Source organism: Orcinus orca, chromosome 6, assembly GCF_937001465.1.
Source record: "Orcinus orca chromosome 6, mOrcOrc1.1, whole genome shotgun sequence".
Lineage (NCBI taxonomy): Eukaryota > Metazoa > Chordata > Mammalia > Artiodactyla > Delphinidae > Orcinus > Orcinus orca.
In genome coordinates this window covers 52,491,622-52,513,659 of record NC_064564.1, presented here as the reverse complement: position 1 = coordinate 52,513,659, position 22,038 = coordinate 52,491,622, and the positions used below count along the sequence as shown (strand labels likewise).

At 44.3% G+C, this 22,038-nt stretch overlaps 1 protein-coding gene across 3 annotated transcripts in view; it reads left to right on the top strand.

Annotated features, from left to right (window-relative positions):
- The window catches only part of ACER2 (alkaline ceramidase 2), a 93,367-nt gene that overhangs the window by 5,729 nt on the left and 65,600 nt on the right, over positions 1-22,038 (top strand). For all 3 annotated transcript variants that reach the window (XR_004486658.2, XM_049711075.1, XM_004276098.3), the window contains exons 2-5: positions 1,764-1,878; positions 2,744-2,885; positions 10,365-10,502; positions 19,196-19,333. Coding sequence is in view for 2 of the 3 variants with exons in the window: in XM_049711075.1 (XP_049567032.1) it covers positions 1,764-1,878; positions 2,744-2,885; positions 10,365-10,502; positions 19,196-19,333 (533 nt within the window). In the remaining variant the exon portion in view is untranslated. The remainder of the gene's footprint in view (positions 1-1,763; positions 1,879-2,743; positions 2,886-10,364; positions 10,503-19,195; positions 19,334-22,038) is intronic.

The following is a 22,038-nucleotide window of genomic DNA, read 5'->3' as shown; positions in this document are numbered from 1 at the left end:
GACTGTACTGGGGTAAAAAGCTGTGTTATATTTATTCCCTGGCATTGTAGGTGAGGCTGCAAATTAGTGCGCCTCCCACTGGGGAATGGCTCAATAAACTGCTTCTGTCTGCAGCACTTACAGCAAGTGTGATAAAGCTCTGTGAGCTAAGATGAAAAAGTTTGCAAGGCATGTTGTCGAATGATGAGAGGAAGTTGCAGAATGATAATGTTGTAATATATGATATATATATGTATTTACATAAATGCAAAGAAATTGAAGATTGTGAATCTGAGAAGAGGGGATATCTCCAGGGAGGAGGATAGAAAGGAAGACTTTAGTTTTGTAATGTGTTCTTTTTCTTACACGGAGAACGCATTCATGTACGTGAAAGGAGAAAGTTACTTATAGTATAACAATTACATTTTTCTCCCTCTTCTCCCCTGTCACCTCCTTTTATTCCTCCTACTTCTGTGTTTAACAAAAAGGAGAGCTGTGTTTAAATCACATAAAGGTCGTAGGTGCACAGTGTGTGATGCAATTCAGAATTTTTAGATGCCCATTGAGGCATGAAGCCAAGGAGGTCAGAATGTGGTTGGGTGGATTGGAGGCGAAAAAACATCAGCTTGGGGCAGTGGAAGGAGTGGCTGGATGCTGGCCCCAGCTCTGTGGGTGACTGCCTCTCTGACTTTGGCCAGCCTGGGAGCCTTTCTGGGCCCTTAATTATATCCCCTTGTAAAGCAAATGATCTTTAAGATCTCTCATTTTAACTCTTAAAGATCTCTGATTTTTTTTTCTTTTAAAGATCTCTGATTCTTTAAATGATTCCAAGGAAAGTTAAATCCTGTGATAATATGTAGACCCTTGTCCTGATTCTTCATTCTCTGCTTCTTAGTAAATAAATGAGAGTCGGCTATATTTCCAAGTCTGGAGACTGCATACCACCTGGGACAGCTGAGGCCATTTATCCAGACTCTTGCCCAGGGTCACCAGTAGCTCAGAGGGCTCCTAGTGGGGGAAAGAGGAAAAGGTCCCCACCAGAATGGGCCAACTAGAACAAGGTACCCCCTTCTCCAGAAGGATGCAGCCCCACGAGGGATTTCAGTCTTGAACTTTAACCAAAGGCAGTAGCCTTGCTCCTATCGCACCCCTGACCAAAGGTCTTGTCCTCTCTTTATTTCTCTCCCACTCTGTCCTTCTCCCCTTTCTAAAGACTGTGTCATTCCCATTCCCTCTTGTTCCCAGATGGTGACAGAGGCATGCGTTAGCTACTGTTGTTGCTAGTTCCTACCTGTACTACACCTCAAGTTCTGCAGTTTGCTATGCATTTTGTTTAGTTTTGATTTCCTTGGTCTGGACACGGGTTCGAGCCCTGGTGCGGGAAGATCGCACATGCCGTGGAGCAACTAAGCCTGTGCGCCAGAACTACTGAGCCTGGGCGCCTAGAGCCCGTGCTCTGCAACAGGAGAAGCCACCACAATGAGAAGCCCGCGCACCGCAAAGAAGAGTAGCCCCCGCTTGCGGCAACTAGAGAAAGCCCGTGCACAGCAGCGAAGACCCAACACAGCCAAAAAAAAAAAAAAAGAAAAAGGCAGGAAGGAGCCCCCTAAAATGTTATTAAAGAAGTTGTGAGTTTTCCTGGTTGTGCTTTTTTTTTTTTGGTTAAAAAAAGATGTATGGCCACATTCATCTCCATTTGCAAAGGACATACTAGGAACAAGCTGCTTTACTTTTTGCCCTTTTACTTAATATTCATCTTTTCGTTTTACATTTTCTCCCCCCAGATCAGCAACGTCTTGTTTTTCATTTTACCGCCCATCTGCATGTGCTTGTTTCGTCAATATGCAACATGCTTCAACAGTGGCATCTACTTAATATGGACTCTGTTAGTTGTAGTGGGTAAGTGGATTCGTTTGCGAGCATGGGCTGAAAGGGAGGAAATGGAATTCTGCACACTCCCTGACCCCTTTGAACATTATGTTTTGTAAACCAAAGTCATTCTGACGTCTTAGCAAACTTTTATGTTGTTTGCTAGATGCCAAAAGGAGGACTCTTTTGGGCTTGATAACAAGGTTGACCGTAGTTATCACAATTGCGTTTGAGAATTCATTTATGTAATAGCTATTGGTGTTGTGCCAGTGCAGTTTTCTGTGAACTTCTGAAGAAAGTCATGTGAAACAATTGAAGTCTGATGAAACTGTGGTTTCTAATGGACTAAAATAAAAAAAGGAAAACAAATGAAGGATCAAATGTTTGATCCTTCATTATTCTGGGAAATACTTGTATAATTTTCATTTCCTTCCACAGGCAGATTGGGAATTCTTAACAGTGAGAGAATGTTGACTTTTTTTACTGCCTGTTCCCATGAACAGGTGGATGAAGACAGAGTGTCGTGCAGTTATTAAAGATCTGTGCGAGGGAGGGAGACGCAAGAGGGAAGAGATATGGGAACATATGTATATGTATAACTGATTCACTTTGTTATAAAGCAGAAACTAACACACCATTGTAAAGCAATTATACTCCAATAAAGATGTTAAAAAAAAAAGATCTGATGTGCTGGTGTTTGGGCCCTTCTTCAAATCTTCTTTCTAGACTTGAAGTCTGCATGCCTAGGTGGTGTGAGTTTCTTCAGTTTCTTTTCTCAGAGAGATAGAGTGACCTGATCATTGCTGTTTGTGAAAGGGCTATCCCTAAGCAGTGTATTGAATTTGTGAGTCTGTTCTTCTATGTGACCTTTTTTATTGGTTGTAATTGATTCTAGGAATTGGATCCGTCTACTTCCATGCAACCCTTAGTTTCCTGGGTCAGATGCTTGATGAACTTGCAATCCTTTGGGTTCTGATGTGTGCTCTGGCCATGTGGTTCCCCAGAAGGTATCTACCAAAGATCTTTCGGAATGACAGGTAAGTTTGTACTAAATTTTTGCATTTACTACTAGGTGTGGTACCCAATATAACGATGTATTGGATTGGCCAAAAAGTTCGTTCGGGTTTTTCCATCTTGCAGAAAAACCCGAACGAACTTTTTGGCCAACCTAGTATATATCAAGAAAAATCACACAGATACACAAAAAGGGGTTCCCTGGTGGTGCAGTGGTTAAGAATCCACCTGCCAATGCAGGGGACACAAGCTTGAGCCCTGGTCCGGGCAGATCCCACATGCCATGGAGCAGCTAAGCCCGTGCACCACAACTACTGGCCTGTGCTCTAGAGCCCGCAAGCCACAACTACTGAAGCCTGCGCACCCAGAGCCATGCTCCGCAACAAGAGAAGCCACCACAATGAGAAGGCCGCGCACTGCAATGAAGAGTAGTCCCCACTCACCACAGCTAAAAGCCTGCACACAGCAACGAAGACCCAGCACAGCCAAAAATAAAATAAATTAGAAAAAAAAAAGAAAAATCACACCCTATTGAGTCTAACCTAGTGATGAGCTTATCATATACTTATTTAATATCCACTGATTGTACTGTCAGACCAAAACCAAACTGCCAGATAAAAAAGGTGATTTTAATATGTTGGGGAAGAAGTTACCTGACAGTAGGACAAAAAGTCAATATCCCCCTTACTGGTACTAGCAAAACTAGAAGGATTTTCAGGGCAGGAGAAAAGACTGAATGGTAGTTCAAAGACCTTTGATTTCCTGCTATAATATTTCCTGAGTCCCACCCAACTCCACGAGTTTTAAATGTTTACAGTAGAATCCACACTGAGGAACTGGTTCTTGGCGCTATAGATAATATTCAAATTGTGTCAGTATTGCTTCTGATGAGAGCTACACACACACACACACACACACACACACACACACACACCCCTTTAAGCTGGAAATCCAGTATTTCAGGAAGGGATGCATTTTAATATCCATTGTGTTATTCTTTTTTTTTTTTGCTGTATGCGGGCCTCTCACTGTTGTGGCCTCTCCCGTTGCAGAGCGCAGGCTCAGCGGCCATGGCTCACGGGCCCAGCCACTCCGCGGCACGTGGGATCCTCCCGGACCCCTGCATCGGCAGGTGAACTCTCAACCACTGCGCCACTAGGGAAGCCCCATTGTGTTATTCTTACATGGTTATTTATCAAGTATATATTTTTTGGACTTAACTATTTACCATGAACTATTTACTATGAAGTTTTCTAGGCACTAGGATATAACAGCAACCTCTCTGCCCTTGATGGGCTTACACTGAAGTTGGAGAGATTATGAATCAACAAACACACACATAAATAATATTATGTTAGGGTGTGAGAGTGCTATGATGAAAAATGAAGCTGGTAAGGGGGTAGTGGTGACTTGGGGTGCTGGTTTAGAGTTTGGTCAGAGAAGGTCTTTCTGAGGCACTCTTGTTAATATCTGAAGTAACAGAAGAGAGTCAGCGTCATAAAGATGAGAAATTCTCCCAGAACTCATTACTCATATGTTTCTCTGTACACACTGTTTAGTTAAAATATATATATATAGATAGATAGATAGATAAACAATCCAAAAATATGGATTCAATCAAGCAAGCTGTGTGTGCCCAGGGAAGAGCTATACCAGGAAAATAAAAGAGTTCATTACAGTTTTCCTGGTAATGGGAGGAGAATAGGAGCAATGCAGCTATTAGAGACGCAGGCTGTTCTGTATGGATAGAGGTGGAGGAGTGTCAATGAAACGTGCTGGCTGCAAAAAGCACCTTGTAGAACCTGTGTGTGTAACACCCTAATTTATTTAGAATGAATGAAGCCTCTTTTTGAGTGTATGTCTTTGTATATGCATAAACATGCCTGAGAGGATGAGGACAGCAGCTACTACCATTGGCTATTCTTAGGAATTGGGGTGGAGAGAGAACTTTCACTTTTACCTTTAATCTGTACTGTTTTACAATTTTTTTTTTAAAAAGAGCACATTAATTTTTAATCCTAAAAAATGCATTATTAAATGAGGTAGGGAGAAAACATACTTTATTTATTTATTTATTGGCCACACCACATGGCTTGGCAGGATCTTAGTTCCCTGACCAGGGATTGAACCTGGGCCCCGGCAGTGAAAGCACTGAGTCCTAACCACTGGACCACCAGGGAATCCCAAGAAAGCATACTTTAAATGGATTAGCTGTACAATCTTCATCCTGGGCAGCAGGATTTGAATTAAATAGTATTATCTCTAAATAACCATTGAGCAGATAGACGTATCCTCAAGAGGTTACTTATCAGAAAATGAGAGAGAGAGAGAGAGAGAGAGAGCAGCTGTTTACAAGTAGAAGCGAAAAGGAGGGTGTTCCTGGTCTTAGATGAAATATGTTCTCCATCGTGCTGAGACCTTCTCCAGAATAGAAACCGGAAAGAGCCTAAGCCAACCTGCTGTGTTTCAGTTGTGTGTCTTGTTTCCTTGTTCAGCTTCAGGAGAATGACTGGGGGGTAATCAGAAAGCCTTGGGAGGTCGGGCAGGGGTGAGGGCAGGGGTGGAGGTAGATGCCACTCGAGCAGGGGCACGAAGTGGCTTGGCCAGTGGGGACTTTTTGCCTCTGCCTGAGAGACACACCCCTTACCTTTTGGCCTTTTCTATGGTCTCAGAAGGTGCCCACCAGTCACCTCCATGCTTTCCCTGAGCACACGTGCATTAGGTTGAGAGCTGAGGAACCATTTTGCTCTTAGATCTGATTGTTCAAGTCTTGGGATCTGAGTGAGAAGCTGACGAAATGGGAATAAGGGTTTTTGTTTGTTTGTGGTGCTCTGGAGGCCTGGGTTTGAAATTCCACTGGACAGTTTTTAATGTGTTCATAATAGAGAATCTTTTTCTTTTCTTGTCTCTTGGTGGGTGCAGGAGAGAAGAAAATGGGGCAATGCTGTAGTAATGAAAACTTACCAACTTTAATAATGAAACACATTTTGAGGCAGGGGGGTCTGTGACCACCTGGGACTCTTCCATCGCCAGCACTCTGCAGCCTTTCTCTGCTGAAGATGTGAACTCTCTGCCTTCAGTTTGGGGAGAGTCCTTTGGAGGCACTGAGCACCCTATATGTCTATATCCTTGGCTTTGGAGACCCACCTGCGTTTGATTCCTAGCTTCCCTGCTTACAAACTGTATAACTTGTCTTGACTCTTCAACTTTCTGTTTCCTCATCTGTAGAATTAGGTGATTCATGGTGTTCACCTCAGGGTTCTTGTGAGATGATCCTGCAGAGCACTCTGTAGAGTACTAAGAACATGGTCAGTGCTTCAGGTTAGCTTTCGTTATTACCAATGGCACGTGGAAATTTCTGCCCAGCATTTCTGAGCTATGCACACCAATTGAAGGAGAGAATGAACATTGCTAATTTTAACGAGCAAAGAAAGAAAAGGTGCGTGTTATAGCTCACTGTAAATAAGGATTTCAGCTCTATTTGTTGGCCTTCAATTTGCCAGTGGTGGGGAGAGCAAGAAGGCCAGAAGCCCAAACCCCTCTGTGTGGGCTTCACCACCCATGATGCGGGGACAGGTGGCAGCTCTGCAGTGGAATGGCAGGCCACACCAAAGATTTCGGGTCAAAACCAGGAATTCTGGAGACTGGGGAGTGTGTGTTTTAACTGCCTGAACTTACACGATAGTTAAGATTTGTCTCCCCTCAGCCCCCCACTTTTTTTTTCAGTGATCTAGACTTTGCTGGAATATTTCTAAAAACCTATTAGGAGTGATTCCAGTGTGAGATTTCTAGAGAAGAGAGGGGAGAATGTGTTGACTAAGTGACTTTGGATCAGACAAATATGGATTTCAATTAACAATCCAGTTTTTTTTTTTAAGCTCTGATACCTCATTTTGCTCATCTGTAAAGTGGAGATAGTAAGAGTATCTACTTTAGGGGTTAGAAATATACGGGAAAATCATATCAAGTGTATAATATAGTGTCTCTTACAGAGTAAAGACTAAATGCTAGAAGTTTTTATGAATGGCTAATACAGGTAAGAGTTTTGAAGATAAAGATATCTGGAACGGCAGGGAAATTATCAAAGTTCATATGTAAATAGAAGTAATTGGTGGGATTTTTAAAAAAAGGGCTGTCTTTCATCTTGCCTGGAATGTCTGAAGAATTGTCAGGATATACACTCAGCTGTTGATGGTTATTAATAATTTGGGGCTTCCCTGGTGGCACAGTGGTTGAGAGTCCACCTGCTGATGCAGGGGACGCGGGTTCGTGTCCCGGTCCGGGAAGATCCCACATGCCGTGGAGCGGCTGGGCCCGTGAGCCATGGCCGCTGAGCCTGCGCGTCCAGAGCCTGTGCTCCGCAACGGGAGAGGCCACAACAGTGAGAGGCCCGCGTACCGCAAAAAAAAAAAAAAAAAAAAAAAAAAAAAATTAAAAAAAAAATTGACATTTTTGTTTTGAGAAAAAGGCCTTTTATAGGCTAATTGTATCCATTTTCTAAAGAATTTATCTTGGTTTTTATGATGTTGTGTCTACAAAATGTAGGGACAGCCCTCACTTTATGATCCAGTTCATTTTTTGAATCCTGAATAGCAAGGTTGCAGGCTGAGGTTTCCCTGTCCTGCTCTCTCTCTGCCTGGATAACCTGGGGACTCCATCTCAGACTCTCTGGGCTGTATCAGTTCCTTAGAAAATGACGGGGGTGGACCTTCCAGGACCAAATGCTGGAGTCCTGTGAGTATCAGGGGCTTGTTCTAGATAGGTTGTATTTTAGTCTTAAAGGGGAGTTTAAAGCAGTGGATCTTAGCCAGGGACATTTCTATCCCATGCAGGCCATCTGGGAAGTTTAAGGACATGTTTTTGGTGGCCCCAGTGATGGGAGGTTTTATCATCCATAAATTCTGTTTCACTTCAGAAGAGTAAAGGGGGCATTACCAAACATTTGATATAAAAGGAGCTCAGGGCCTGATAGGGCTGAAAACCATTGCTTTAAAGGGTAGCTAATGATAAGAACAGTAACAGCATTATTACAATAATATTATGATGATGGTATTTGGTTGCTAGATTTTGGTTTGGGGAATACAGGAAGAAGGGGTGCTAAGGGTTCCCTGACCTTGTGTTCAGTTTGAGCCCATAATGGGCTGGAAAGTTGAAAACAGGAACAGAGGCCACAGTAAGGGTTGTTTAGAAAACACCCGATGGGGACCCCTTGCTTCCGGGTTATTTCTAGCTCTGTCTATCCCCAGGGCCTCTGGTGACTGTGGGGTCGGCTGGTGACCTCTGTTGACTTCTGCTGGTTGCAGAATCGTGCATTCATACGATGTCCTCATTGTTTAAGCTGCCTTCCAGAAGTGCATTCCTCCACACCCTCTGGGGAGTGGTAGGGAAGTGTCTGCCCACGTTCCCCTTAGAAAAAGCATGCTTCGTCAAGCTTGTTGCCTTTGAACTCTTCGGCAGAACTATATAGAGCCTTTGCTGATTGCAGCACCAGCTCAGTCAGCTTTTCCCTGCGTGTGATATTATCAACAATGATGTTATGTAAAATAACATTTCTTCTCAAATGATGGTCATGATAACAGAAATAATGGATTTTATTAGCACACACCATGTACCAGGCTCTGTGTGGAGTGCTTTAATGCTTGTATGAACACCATGGGGCCAGTGTCTTGATTTCCATACGGAACACCTGAAGCCTGGGGAGTTTTAGTGACTTGCCAAAGACCCCAGCACTGCTAAGTGATGGAGGCAGAATGTGAACATAGTGGGTCTCATGTTGCTCTCCGTGTCCTGTGCCTGAGTCCTAAACCATTGGATACAGAGAGATGATGCAGTTTGGAAGTATCTGATTATGTGTTTATGCAGCCTAAAAGGCAAAAAAGCCTTGACGTGTCACAGAACCTCAAACCCAGTAACAGAGTTACCGTGGGTCCCCAAGGGCCATGCACATGCTCGGGGCTGGGGCCTGTCACGCTGCCGTCCTCAGGCTGAGTCGCAGACTTTTATCCGGTAGCTGAAGGATGCCGGCAAGGCCAGGAAAAGAACACGGTTCTCCTGAGGATTTGCTGCCTGGATCCTTTCCCATATACATATATTTTCCCTCTGGTCGAAGTTCAGGGCTACAATTCCTGTTCATTCCAGTCAGAATGTTGGCAGCTTGATCAATGATTTCCTGTGCCTTGATGATAAGTGGTGTTCCTCTTTAAGAGATCCATTTGTTTTTTTGTTTGTTTGTTTTGTTTTCTGGTACGCGGGCCTCTCACCATGGCGGCCCTTCCCGCTGCGGAGCACAGGCTCTGGACGCGCAGGCTCAGCGGCCATGGCTCACGGGCCCAGCCGCTCCGCGGCATGTGGGATTTTCCCAGACCGGGGCACGAACCCGCGTCCCCTGCATCGGCAGGTGGACTCTCAACCACTGCGCCACCAGGGAAGCCCTGATCCATTTGTATTTTGAAGGTTTCAATGCACTTTGATTTCTTTATAATGGAATTTCATTCAGATTAGCTTCCTAACTGTGACCCTTTCCAGGGCTCTTGGCCAAAGTAAATTGTGCTAATGAGGAATAACAGAAACTTCAGGAAAATCATGTGCCCCTAAATTTCAGTCATGGCTATGGCCTTTGAGATCATCTAGTCCAGACTAGACAGGAAATTTGTAGATAAGGAAACGGAGTCCCAGGGAGGGAAGAAGGAGCATGTCCAGGGTCACGTCACCACTTCTAGATCTTGCTACCGAAAGCACCTTCACTGAAGGGTGTAAGGATGGTGTGGATTACTTTTCTAAGATTTGTCATGTCGAAAACCTAACACAAAATTCCAATGCATACTAGACTGGATTGTCAGTAAATATAGACACTAGAATTTTAGACTTTTGTGTGCTAGACACATAGGGCATTTTTTTCTTTTAATCTAGGAAGTTTTATGGTTTGTAAATGGTCTGTTTTTCTGATAAAGGTCATACATGTTCACCTTGTAGAACAGGGGTTGGCAGACTATGTTCTTCGGCCAGATGGGCCTCTTGTCTGTTTTTGCAAATCCAGTTTTATTGGTGCATAGCCATGCCCATTTACTTACTTGCTGTCCACAGTGGCAGAGTTGAGTAGCTGAGGCAGAGACCCTGTGACCTGCAAAACCTAAAATATTTACTGTCTGACCCTTTACAGAGAGAGTTTGCCCAATCATGCTATAAAATATCTGAAAAAAACATACAGAGAAATGCCACTAAAAAAAAATCAAGTATTCATATCTCACCCTTAGGGATTTAGGTTGATTTTAATTTTACCATTTTCATGGCTAAATATTTTGAAAATTTCTTATTGTTTCCTGAGGATAAATTCCTAGAAAAACTGAGCCAGTGCACGAGAATGGTGTTTTAGGTTCCTGGTACTCAGTGTGGAATGTCTTTTGAGCTTGCACTCCCATCAGCAGTGCCTGAATTTTGCCAGCATTCAACAAACCAACACGACCTCCTTTGCTAATGGATTTGGTTTGCTTTCACCCATGCAGGGGCAGGTTCAAGGCGGTGGTCTGCGTCCTGTCTGCAGTTACAACGTGCCTGGCGTTTGTCAAGCCTGCCATCAACAACATCTCTCTGATGACCCTGGGGGTTCCTTGCACGGCGCTGCTCGTCGCTGAGCTAAGGAGGTGGGTGCAGGTCTTCCTGCCTGGCCCTGAGGCTGTCCCTGGGGTAGGAGCAAACCAGCTCCTGGTTCTTTTACTGCCCTTGAATGTGGAAGAGGAGTTACCCCTCCCAAAGAGTAGTTCCTGACTTTTGGATTAGCATCAAGTTGCCTGGTTTGGTTCAAAATGTTAATGATCTCATTTTCAGAAAGAGGGGAGCAGTGTATGCAATGCATCCCAATGGTTCGAAACTAGCTTAGGAGGAAACATCTCAAGGACCTGGTGAGTGCCTAGACCAAGCTGCCTAGAGGTAATTCTGTAGAAAGGAGAATAGATGTGCTTATGTGACACGAATAAGGAGGAAAGCAAAGTCCTAGAGAGGCTATTGCATTTACATACAGAAGGAAAAAGAAATGAATGTCTATATACAAAGCAGCACTGCTCCTTTCTCTGAGGCCTAGTTTCTTACAGTCTATCAGGTAAAGCCTTTGCTGTTTGCATAAGCATTTTCTTGTGGGAAGTTGTATGTGCAGAGTTCAGGTTGATATCCAGAAACATTTTAGTTTAGCTCTTGTGCGTTTATGACTGTCTTATTCAGCCCCAATTAAAACACAACTCAACCACTGCCCTTATTGTAATACTCTTTGAAAATGCTTCTTTTTCTCTGCACTCACTTCTAGACATCCATTTTAATTCATGACTCTTGGTCATGGACATAGATGCTCTTAATTGAAGTCTTACATTTATCTACCTTAGTGAGAGTTTCTCTGTGTAATGTGTTATAAGCTTTCTCTCAGTCTTTGTTTTGAGTGGAGACATGTATATATTTCCTGCCAATGCTTTGTCTCTGTGTGTTGTTTTGATTATTAGCAATACCAGGTAGGGACAGAGGTGGTTGGAGAGGTATTTAAACTTGCTGGCTGGCAGTGGAAAGACTCTGCCCTGTCTTGTCTTGTTTTGTCTTGTCGGCTTTGAGTAGCCTTCACAGACCTGGGAAGTAAGAGACCCATTTCAGAACACTAACACATCTTAAAACTCCAGAACACTAACAGATCTTAAAACTCTTTGGAAAACAATTATTGGGTTGGCCGAAAGTTTCATTCGTTTTTTTCCATAAGATGGCTCTAGTAGTACTTAGTTGTCTTTAACTTCATTCAAAACAATTTTGTTAGATTGTATGTGACAGCTGTCATATTAGCGTGCATTTAAAAAAACCACTTATCGGGACTTCCCTGGTGGCGCAGTGGTTAAGAATCCACCTGCCAATGCGGAGGATGCAGGTTTGAGCCCTGGTCCGGGAAGATCCCACATGCTGCGGAGCAGCTAAGCCCGTGCGCCACAACTACTGAGGCTGTGTGCCACAACTGCTGAGCCTGCGCTCTAGAGCCTGTGAGCCACAACTACTGAAGCCCGTGCGCCTAGATCCCGTGTTCTGCAACAAGAGAAGCCACCGCAATGAGAAGCCCGCGCACCGCAACGAAGAGTAGTCCCCGCACGCCGTAACTAGAGAAAGCCTGTGCACAGCAGCCAAGACCCAATGCAGCCAAAAAGAAATTTAAAAAAAGACTTACTAAAATTGGTGAATTTTTGTGGCCATTTTAATATTGAAGATGGAAGAAAAAAAGCAACATTTTTGGCTGACTATGCTTTATTATTTCAAGAAAGGTAAAAATGCAACCAAAATGCAAGAAAAGATTTGTGCAGTGTATGGAGAAGGTGCTGTGACTGATCGAACATGTCAAAAGGGTTTGTGAAGTTTCGTTCTGGAGATTTCTCACTGGATGATGCTCCCTGGTCGGGTACACCAGGTGAAGTTGATAGTGATCAAATCGAGACGTTAATGGAGAACAGTCAACGTTATACCATGAGGGAGACAGCCGACATACTCAAAATATCCAAATCAAGCGTTGAAAATCATTTGCACCAGCTTGGTTATGTTCATGGCTTTGATGTTTGGGTTCCACGTAAGTTAAGCGAGAAAAACCTTCTTGACCGTATTTCTGCATGCTATTCTCTGCTTAAATGTAATGAAAACCTTCCATTTTTAAGTCAAATCGTGACGGGCAATGAACAGTGGATGCTGTACAATAATGTGGAATGGGAGAGATCGTGGGGCAAGCGAAATGAACCACGACCAACCACACCTTCATCCAAAGAAGGTGATGTTGTGTATATGGTGGGATTGGAAGGGAGTCCCGTATTATGAGCTCCTTCTGGAAAACCAAACGATTAATTCCAACAGATACTGCTCCCAGTTAGACCAACTGAAAGCAGCGCTCGGCGAAAAGCATCCGGAATTAATCAACAGAAAACGCATAATCTTCCATCAGGATAACGCAAGACCGCATGTTTCTTTGATGACCAGGCAAAAACTGTTACAGCTTGGCTGGGAAGTTCTGATTCATCCATCGTATTCACCAGACGTTGCACCTTCGGATTTACATTTATTTCGGTCTTCGCAAACTTCTCCTAACAAGAATTTTCATTTCCCTGGAAGACTGTAAAAGGCATCTGGAACAGTTCTTTGCTCAAAAAGATTAAAAGTTTTGGCTGAGTAATATTCCATTGTATATATGTGCCACATCGTCTTTATCCATTCCTCTGTCGATGGACACTTAGGTTGCTTCCATGTCCTGGCTATTGTAAATAGAGCTGCAGTGAACATTGTGGTACATGACTCTTTTTGAATTATGGTTTTCTCTGGGTATATGCCCAGTAGTGGGATTGCTGGGTCACATGGTAGTTCTATTTTTAGTTTTGTGAGGAACCTCCATACTGTTCTCCATAGTGCCTGTATCAATTTACATTCCCACCAAGAGTGCAAGAGTGTTCCCTTTTCTCCACACCCTCTCCAGCATTTATTGTTTGTAGACTTTTTGATGATGGCCATTCTGACTGCTGTCAGGTGATACCTCACTGTAGTTCTGATTTGCATTTTTTTTTTTGATAATTAGTGATGTTGAGCATCTTTTCATGTGCTTTTTGGCCATCTGTATGTTTTCTTTGGAGAAACGTCTATTTAGATTTCCATTTATTTTGGTCTTTACAAAATTCTCTTACTGGAAAAAATTTCAATTCCCTGGAAGACTGTAAAAGGCACCTGGAACAGGTGCTCAAAAAGATAAAACATTTTGCGAAAGTGGAATTATGAAGTTGCCTGAAAAATGGCAGAAGGTAGTGGAACAAAAGGGTGAATACGTTCAATAAAGTTCTGGGTGAAAATGAAGAATGTGTCTTTTATTTTTACTTAAAAACTGAAGGCACTTTTTGGCCAACCCGATAAATTGCCTATAAGACATCTGGATGGATTTGTAGCAGTCAGTCCAGTGATGCTGCCTGCTGTTAGGCTTGAAGTCAATCGAATGTTCTGCACTTAGCTATGTTTCTTGAGAATTCATTGCAATCTTGTTGTCACTTTAACTCCTGAGTCTAATCATCTGTTTTAGTCTATAATTTTGTTAAAAAATAGCTAAGGAAAGGGCAACTTTTAAATTCATATTACCTAAACAAGAGCAAATGAAAGACAAGTGGTTAGGGCAGATGATTTTAAGGTTTAAATTCTGCTTCACAACTGTGATCTTTAAGCAGGGAAACGTATCTTTCTTTAATATTCCAACCTTTGCAAGTAACTACAGAGGAAATAATTTCTGTTCCATACTTAAAATCTTGGCCCCTAAAAAGCTAGTCCTCACTACTGCTAATTGGTCATCATCACGACATTAGCAAATTGCCGTATCATGGGAAGCATCCCCGCTTCCACCTAGGGTCAGCCTTTCTGCCCCTTGATAATTCCCTCTTCTCCTATGTTTAGTTTACCCCCGTAAGTTGTCTACTGTGTCATCCCTCCCTCTCCAAAGGATCCATCCCCTTAGCCTGCAGCCGTGTTTGAGTCTCCCCCATCTTCTCTAACACCCAAACCTGGACTCAGTCACATCTGTCTCCAGCCATCACCCTTTCTCTCTCCTGTCTGTCACAGCCACACCTATTTAAAAGTTGTCTCCAGGGAATTCCCTGGCCGGTCCAGTGGTTAGCACTCGGAGCTTTCACGGCTGTGGCCCGGGTTCAATCCCTGGTGGAGGAACTAAGATCCTGTAAGCCGTGTGGCGTGGCCACACACACACACACACACACACACACAAATAAATAAATAAAATTGTCTCCATCCATCACCTCTCATTTAGTCTTCAGGCCACTCCAATCTGGCTTCTGTCCCCACTTCAATACCCAAACCCTCTTGGTTGTGCATCCAATGGTCATTTTTCTGTCCTCCTGAATCTCAGCTCTCTGCACAATTCACCCCCTCATCCTTGGAACATTCTTTCCCATGATTCCTATGACACCACGCCCTCCTGAGTTTCTACCAACTCTGCGGCAGGTCCTCTCAAGCCCCTCTTGTAAGCTCCTTCTTTTCTATGCGCCTGTCCATGTAGGGACCCCATAAGGTACACCCTCACCTCTCTGCTTTTCTCCCACTATATTTCCCCCTACAACCTCTCGTCTACTCCATGACTTTAATTCCTGTACGTATGCAAATGGCTCTAACCCAGTCCTTCCTTCTACTCCACCACTGTGTATCTAGCTGCCTGCCTGACCTCTCCAACTCCACGTGTCACAGGCATCTCAAATCCAACTTATCCAAACCCAGATTCCTGATCTCCCTTTCCAGTTCTGGCTCTCTTAATATTTCCAGCCTCAGTAAATTAGAGCACCATTTACCCATTTGCTCAAGCCGGAGGTCTGGCTTCCTCTTCCTTCTCCAGTCATCTCATCTGATCATCATTATTTTTCTATTGGTTGGCATCACAATTAGGTTAAAGTTCAAAATCCTCCACGTGGTCCCTGCCTGTGGATCTCTCCCCCACAAAGCTCCCCTTACATTCTGTCCTCCAGCCATTCTGACCTTCCGTGTCCCCAAGGGGGCCTGGCTCCTCCCGGCTCCAGGTCTGGGTGCATGCTGTCCCTTCTTTCTGACCCTCTTGCTTGATTCATTTCTGCTCATCCTTCAGGTTTGGGCTCAACCATTTATATGCTCTCAGAGCATCCCATACTTCTCCTTTATGGCCCCCGTCTTGGTTGTAATTTAAAAAGTATTCATGCTGTTGTTTTGCTCAATGTCTGTCTCCTCTGCTTGACGTAACTCCACGTGGGCAGGGACGAGGACCCCGTACACTGCTGTGTCACACTTCCCACTCAAGTCCCGGAGAGGAAAGAGAAGATGCTTGTTGGCCTGCTTTGATAACATCCCCAGCAAGAAGATGCCCTGTCGCTCTTGTCATGTCCTTCCAGAGTGTTCCCTGCTTGTCATCAGCAATGATCTGTCATGTCTCAGCTAAATGTTCCTCATCCCACCTCCCTCTGCTCAGAACAGATAGGGGAGGGGCTGTTTTTTAGCTTTCCATTTCTCATTAGCCTCATTCCTAGAGCTTGTTTCTAGTCTTTTCATACATTCATTGTCCTTATTAAACCTTCTCTCAGACCAGGAGGAAACAAAATGTTCTTATGTCTGGGGGTCATGACCTGACAGTGACTGGCATTTGTGTTGTCACATCACCAAGTGACTCAGCTGTGTTGAGAATATTTTGAAATAGACTTTTTCTGATTATAGGAGTGAATTTATTGTTAAGGAAAACCTTGAGAGCACAACAGAGGGTCAAGAAGAGAAGAAACGACAGCCATCCTCTCAGTTTTTCTATCCTAAAATAGGGTCCTGATACATATGTGTGTATATATATGACTTGTGTCCTGCTTTTCCCGTTTAACCTTACATTGACATTGTGATATAAGCCCTGAAAAGTGGGGATAAAACCTGACGAAGCGCAGGTTTGGGCAAGCCTCAAGTTCACGTAGCCCTTGTTAGTGGTGTACAGCAGGACCTGTGTCTCTAGAAGCAGAGAAAGGGTCAGTACCAGGTGCCCTGAGTCCCTGACTCTGCAGGACTTTGTTTTTCCTCCCTGCTTCACAAGTGTCAGCCCCGCCCCGCCTCTTCCGTGACCACCTGCCTTTCAGCCTCTCTAGCCTCGTACATTGCATCTGCAGCTCTCTGTGCTGGTGTGGCCCTTAAGCCAGATAGGAATCCTAGGTTTAGTTAAATTGAGCTTACATAGCTCCTGTTATACCAGGCTAACTGTCTACATATTTGTTGATGCTTGTTTTTGTTAGTTTTCATTTTACCTTTTAACATGGCAAGAGGCCTGTTTATTATTATTATTTTTTATAAATTTTTATTTTACTTTTGGCTGCGTTGGGTCTTCGTTGCTGCATGCGGGCTTTTCTCTGGTTGCCGCGAGCTTCGCTGTGGTGCGCGGGCTTCTCATTGCGGTGGCTTCTCTTGCTGCAGAGCACGGGCTCTAGGCGTGCGGGCTTCAGTAGTTGTGGTACATGGGCTCAGTAGTTGTGGCTCATGGGCCCTCGAGCGCAGGCTCAGTAGTTGTGGCACACGAGCTTAGTTGCTCCGCGGCATGTGGGATCTTCCCAGACCCAGGCTCGAACCCATGTCTCCTGCATTGGCAGGCAGATTCTTAACCACTGCACCACCAGGGAAGCCCAGGCCTGCTTATTTTGCCTTGTACAGTGCCTGGTGTGGATTCTGAGAATTTGGTACCCAATCAATATTGTTACTGTTTTGTTTTTTTAATCTAAAAAAATGTTCTGCTCAGATCACTAGGAGGCAGTTAAAATAAAGAAGTGAAGGACAGTTTTATCTGTTCATGGAGCAAGCCTTATTTTTAAGTGTGCTTATTCTGGACCAGGCACTGTTGCTAGATGCTGGATATACATTAGTAAAAGAGTAGGCCTAGTTCCTGCGCTCACTGGTCTTACAGTCTAGGCGGATACTAGGTATTAACAAACACTTAAACAAATACACACTCTCAGCTTGTGATGCATGTTATGAGGGAAGATGGCAGGGCCCCAGGAGAGAATGTGATGGGGGAGTTCGATGGTACTTGGGCTGTCAGAGAAAGTCTACTTGAGAAAGTGCCCTTGAAGCTGAGACCTGCAGGGGTGGAGAAAAATGGGCGGAGTGAGGGGACAGGGCTCTGGGAGAGGGGCCGCGGGTCCAAGGGTGAGCCGTTCAGAGGAGAGTGTGCTGAAGAGAAGAGGGAAAATGGAAATTGTTCGTCTCTGTTTTCGTCACTAAACTGGAAAGTACTCACTACTTATGTCGTGGGCTCTATTAATTCTTTCAAAAATTTTTTCAGGTGGTGCATTTAGCCCTCCTACCGACAGGGTTTCTCAGTTTGTTTTTTGAGCAGGTCTCTCTCACCCTGCTGTCCATCCCATTTTCACTGCCGCTTTTACTCATGTTTCTGTCAGGCAGCTGGGAAAGGTCCCAGCAAGTCAGGCTTCTGACACCGTCTACTCGTTCAACAAATATGAACCAATGCTGACCCTGAGAGTGAGCGAGCTTGACTGACCGGGGAGCAGTCCTTTAAGGGAAAGAGACCCTGAGGGAGGGTTCGGAGGACCCTCAGCCACCAGCTGCCTCTGGGCATTTCTCCCTAGGAATAGAAGTCACCCACTTCGCGAGCCATTTGGTGACAAGGAAAGAGAACGGCGGCTGAAATTTCCTTTGAGCTGTTGGGGTTTATCTCAGAAACCCTTTTGTTCCAGCGTGTGTTCAGGAGTGCTGTGAGTCTCCTATGTGCCTGGCGCTGTCCCAGGGGCTGGAGGTGCAGCAGTGAGCAGCTTACCTGCTGGTAGGAGATAGGTCTTAAATATATAAGGAAAACACGGAGGATGTCAGCGGGGCTGTAGTCGCTACAGAGAGAACTAGAGGAGGGAGGAAGGTGATCGCGAGGGTCACTTAGGGGGTAGAAACAGGTGGTGCAATTGTTAGGAACAGTGCTCAGCAGAGGGCTCACTGAGTGACATCTGAGCAAAGACTTGGAGGTGGCGAGCCGCGTGTATATCTGGGAACAGCATTCCAGGTGGCAGGAACGGCAAGTGCTAAGGCCTGGAGGAATGTGCCCAGGATTTTGGAGGAATGGCAGAGGTCCCTGGGGGGTTTGATGAGCAGAGGCAGTGAGGGGCAGAGCATGGAGGGCGGGGGTGGAGCACAGAGGAGAAGCCAGCACACTGGGGCCTCGTGGCCTCCGTGAGCACTTTGGCTTGCCCTCTGGGAGAAGGGAAGCAGTCGGAGGCTTTTGGGCAGGGTGTTGAGAGGTGACTGTAGGAGCGGGGTTGGATGGAGGCAGTCGCTGTAACTCAGGCAGGAGATGATGGTGGATTGGACCCAGGTGGACGTGATGGAAAGAGGTCAGATTTTGGATATATATTGAGGGGCTGATGGATTGGATGTGGGGTGGGTGAGAAAGAGAACAAGGACTCCAGAATTCTTGGCCTGAGGTCCTGAAAGCACAGAGTGACCTCTTCCTGAGAGGGCTGGGAGAAGGACGGGCATTGGGCAGAAGGAAGGATTTAGGAGTACGTTGTGGACGTGTAAACTTTAGATCAACACTGGGCATCGGGTGGACATGTCAAGAATGTGACATGTGGTTTGTTAAGTCTGGAGTCAAGGAGAGGCCTCGGTGAGGAGTGTGGCTTTTTGAGCCATCAGGGTACATACGGTGTTTACATCCGTGAGCACGTGTGACGGGGCGTTGGGTGGGAACCTCGGTGCCAAGGGGCCAGGGAGGCAAGAGGCAGCAGAGAAGAAGTGGCCAGCAAGGTAACAGGAGCCGGGACTGACACGAGCTGTTCTCTGCATCCCCGGGCAGGTGTGACAACGTGCGTGTTTTTAAGCTGGGCCTCTTCTCGGGCCTCTGGTGGACCCTCGCCCTCTTCTGCTGGATCAGTGACCGGGCCTTCTGTGAGCTGCTGTCGTCCTTCCACTTTCCCTACCTGCACTGCGTGTGGTGAGCCCCGCTCGTGGTGGGGTGGGTGGTCACCAGGCAGGGTCTACCCTCGCTGTCGCTCCGTTCTCCCTGCGTGGGGCGCAAATGTACACAGGGGACAGAGCTGAGCCTGGGTGCCTCCTCTCCTCAAGTAGACTGTCAAACATTTCAGAAGCGATAGAAAAAGCAGCAACAGCTCCAGGGAGCAGGCTTAGCCGGAACAAACAGACCTAATTGTGCTTCACGTCTGTGGTCTCTCACCTCTAGTTCCATTATTAAAGCAGAAAGGAGCTCGGAACTTGAATCCGTAACCTGAGCTCTAGCTAGATCTCCAGGGTGGGGGAAGGTGGCGAAGGCTCGGGACAGATGTGATGTGGGGATAGGATGGTTCTGAATGGGGACCAAGCACGCCTTTTGAGCCTGAGTGACCAGCCTGGGCCTCACGGGTCACCTAGGGACAGTGTCTTTGGCTTTTTTCAGGATCACCCACCTGGTGACAACAAACCAGTCTAGGAGCTCAGTGATGGGGAATTGGAGCATCTGCAGCTTAGAAGGCTCAGGATACGCTGTTAAGAAAAAGAAAGCTACAAAACAGCACGCAGAATCCCGTACTCAGAAAACTGGGGAGGAAATCCAGTGGTTTTCTTCCTGGGAACGATCAGATGCACAGATTTTAACTGTGTAGTCTGGTAAATTTTGATAACTGTATCCACCTGTGGAAATAGGATCTCACTGAAGATATAGTACGTTTTTAATCGATCCAAGCTCCCTTATCATACAGTGATTTAAGTAAAATTCAAAAAGTCGACTGTAATAACTTGGATTCCAACTTAATTTGTTTCTAAATTTGGTGTACTTTCTGAGGTTGTTTTTTTTTTTTTCCCCCCAAAGTTGAACCATTTTCTGAGACTTCCCCTGTGGTCCAGTGGTTAAGACTCTGTGCGTCCACTGCAGGGGGCGCAGGTTTGATCCCTGGTCAGGGAACTAAGATCGCACGTGCAGTGTGGTATGGCCTCAAAATAAAAACAAAAACAAAGTTGAACCATTTTTTCATCCAGTTGTAAAGTGACATATTTATTTATTATAACAAATTTAAACAATAGGTAAGTATAGAAAGAGAGACTTTCATAATTCTGTCCACCAAAGAGAGAGAACAATTGTTAACAGCCTGAAGTGCATCCTTCCAGGTGCTTTATATACATAGTTCTCTAATTCTCCTTTTAAAAGCAAAAATAACATCATTCTATACATGATGCATATTGGTCCTTCTTTTGTTGTTTAAACTACATATTAGATCATAGACAGCTTTCCTTACCAGTGCGTTTATATTATCTTCAGCAGTTTTTGTGTCCAGTTAATACCTCACAATATGGGTGCTTTATAATTCATTTACCAACCTCTCTATTAATGGATACTTAGGTTATTTCTAACTTTCCGCTTTTACAAATAATCGGTAATGAACATCTGTATTTGTTCATATGCCTGAATTGTGTCCTTAGGTCAAATTATAATATGTTGCCAAATCCAGAGATATTATATCAACTAACACTTTTTACTAAAATCTGTAAGATAGTAAAAGTGTATCTGTAAGATACACTTTCACATATACTGGATATTAGTAACTTTAAAAAAAGTCTTTGTTAACCTGAAAAGATTTTATTTTCATGTCTTTTTAAAAAATTAGTATTTTGTTGGGCATCTTTTCAAATGTAAAATTACTATATCTTTCCTCTTTTGAAATGTGCCTTTTAAGTTTCTTTATCATCCCTGTGGAGTGTTTCCATTTTTAAAAGTTTATATCCAGCACCTAGTGCCTGACACATAGGAGACAGTCATTACTGTTTACTACCTATAGGCCATTTATTGGGCACACTTGCAACATTTTCAAAAGTACAGAGAATAATACATGGGGCCCCCAGGTAGGCAACACTTAGCTTCAGTAGTATCTACGTGAGGCCAATCTCATTCATGCCACCTTCACCCACTACCCACCCACACCCGGATTATTTAAAGCTAATCCCAGACACCCTAAGAGATGATTAGTCTTTTGATTCTTTGTAAGATAGGGATTTTAATTCTTTGTCACATGGTGCAAATATTTACCCCCAGTTTCCCATTTACCTTTCAGTATGTTAATTATATTTTGTGTCATACTGGTTTAAAATTTTCATGTTCTCACATCTGTCAGTCTTTTCCTTTAGGTTTTTTTTTTTTCCTCTCCCTTCTGTATGCATTACAGTGTGACTGTGACATCCCTTAAATGACACTGTTCTCAACTAAGCAAACTGGTAGTACTCTTACAGCCATCTTTATTCCATGCGTTTTTAAATGTAGAGACGTGCATTGCATGTGGCTCTCACAGCCATTCCCTTTAGGGTTTCTGAACTTTGTGTCATTCTAAGAAAGGCTTCCCCCACCAAAGTTTATAAAAATATTTTCTTTAATTGTCTTTAAATGTATTTTAAGTCTTTAATTCATCGAGTTAAGTTTCAGCATAAGGTACAAAAGTAGGATTACATGCCTTTAAATGGTCCCTTGCATGATAAAGATCAATATGAAAACTTTTTACAGGCACAGTGAATTTAATAATAGTAATAAAAAAGAGTTCCCTTACTAAAGTGCAAAAGCAGGTGAATCAGTATAAAATTATTCCTGATGAAGGGCGTCAGATGTGTACAGCCGATTATTAAAGCTAGAAGGGTGGGGGCACTAGTTCCACATGCTCA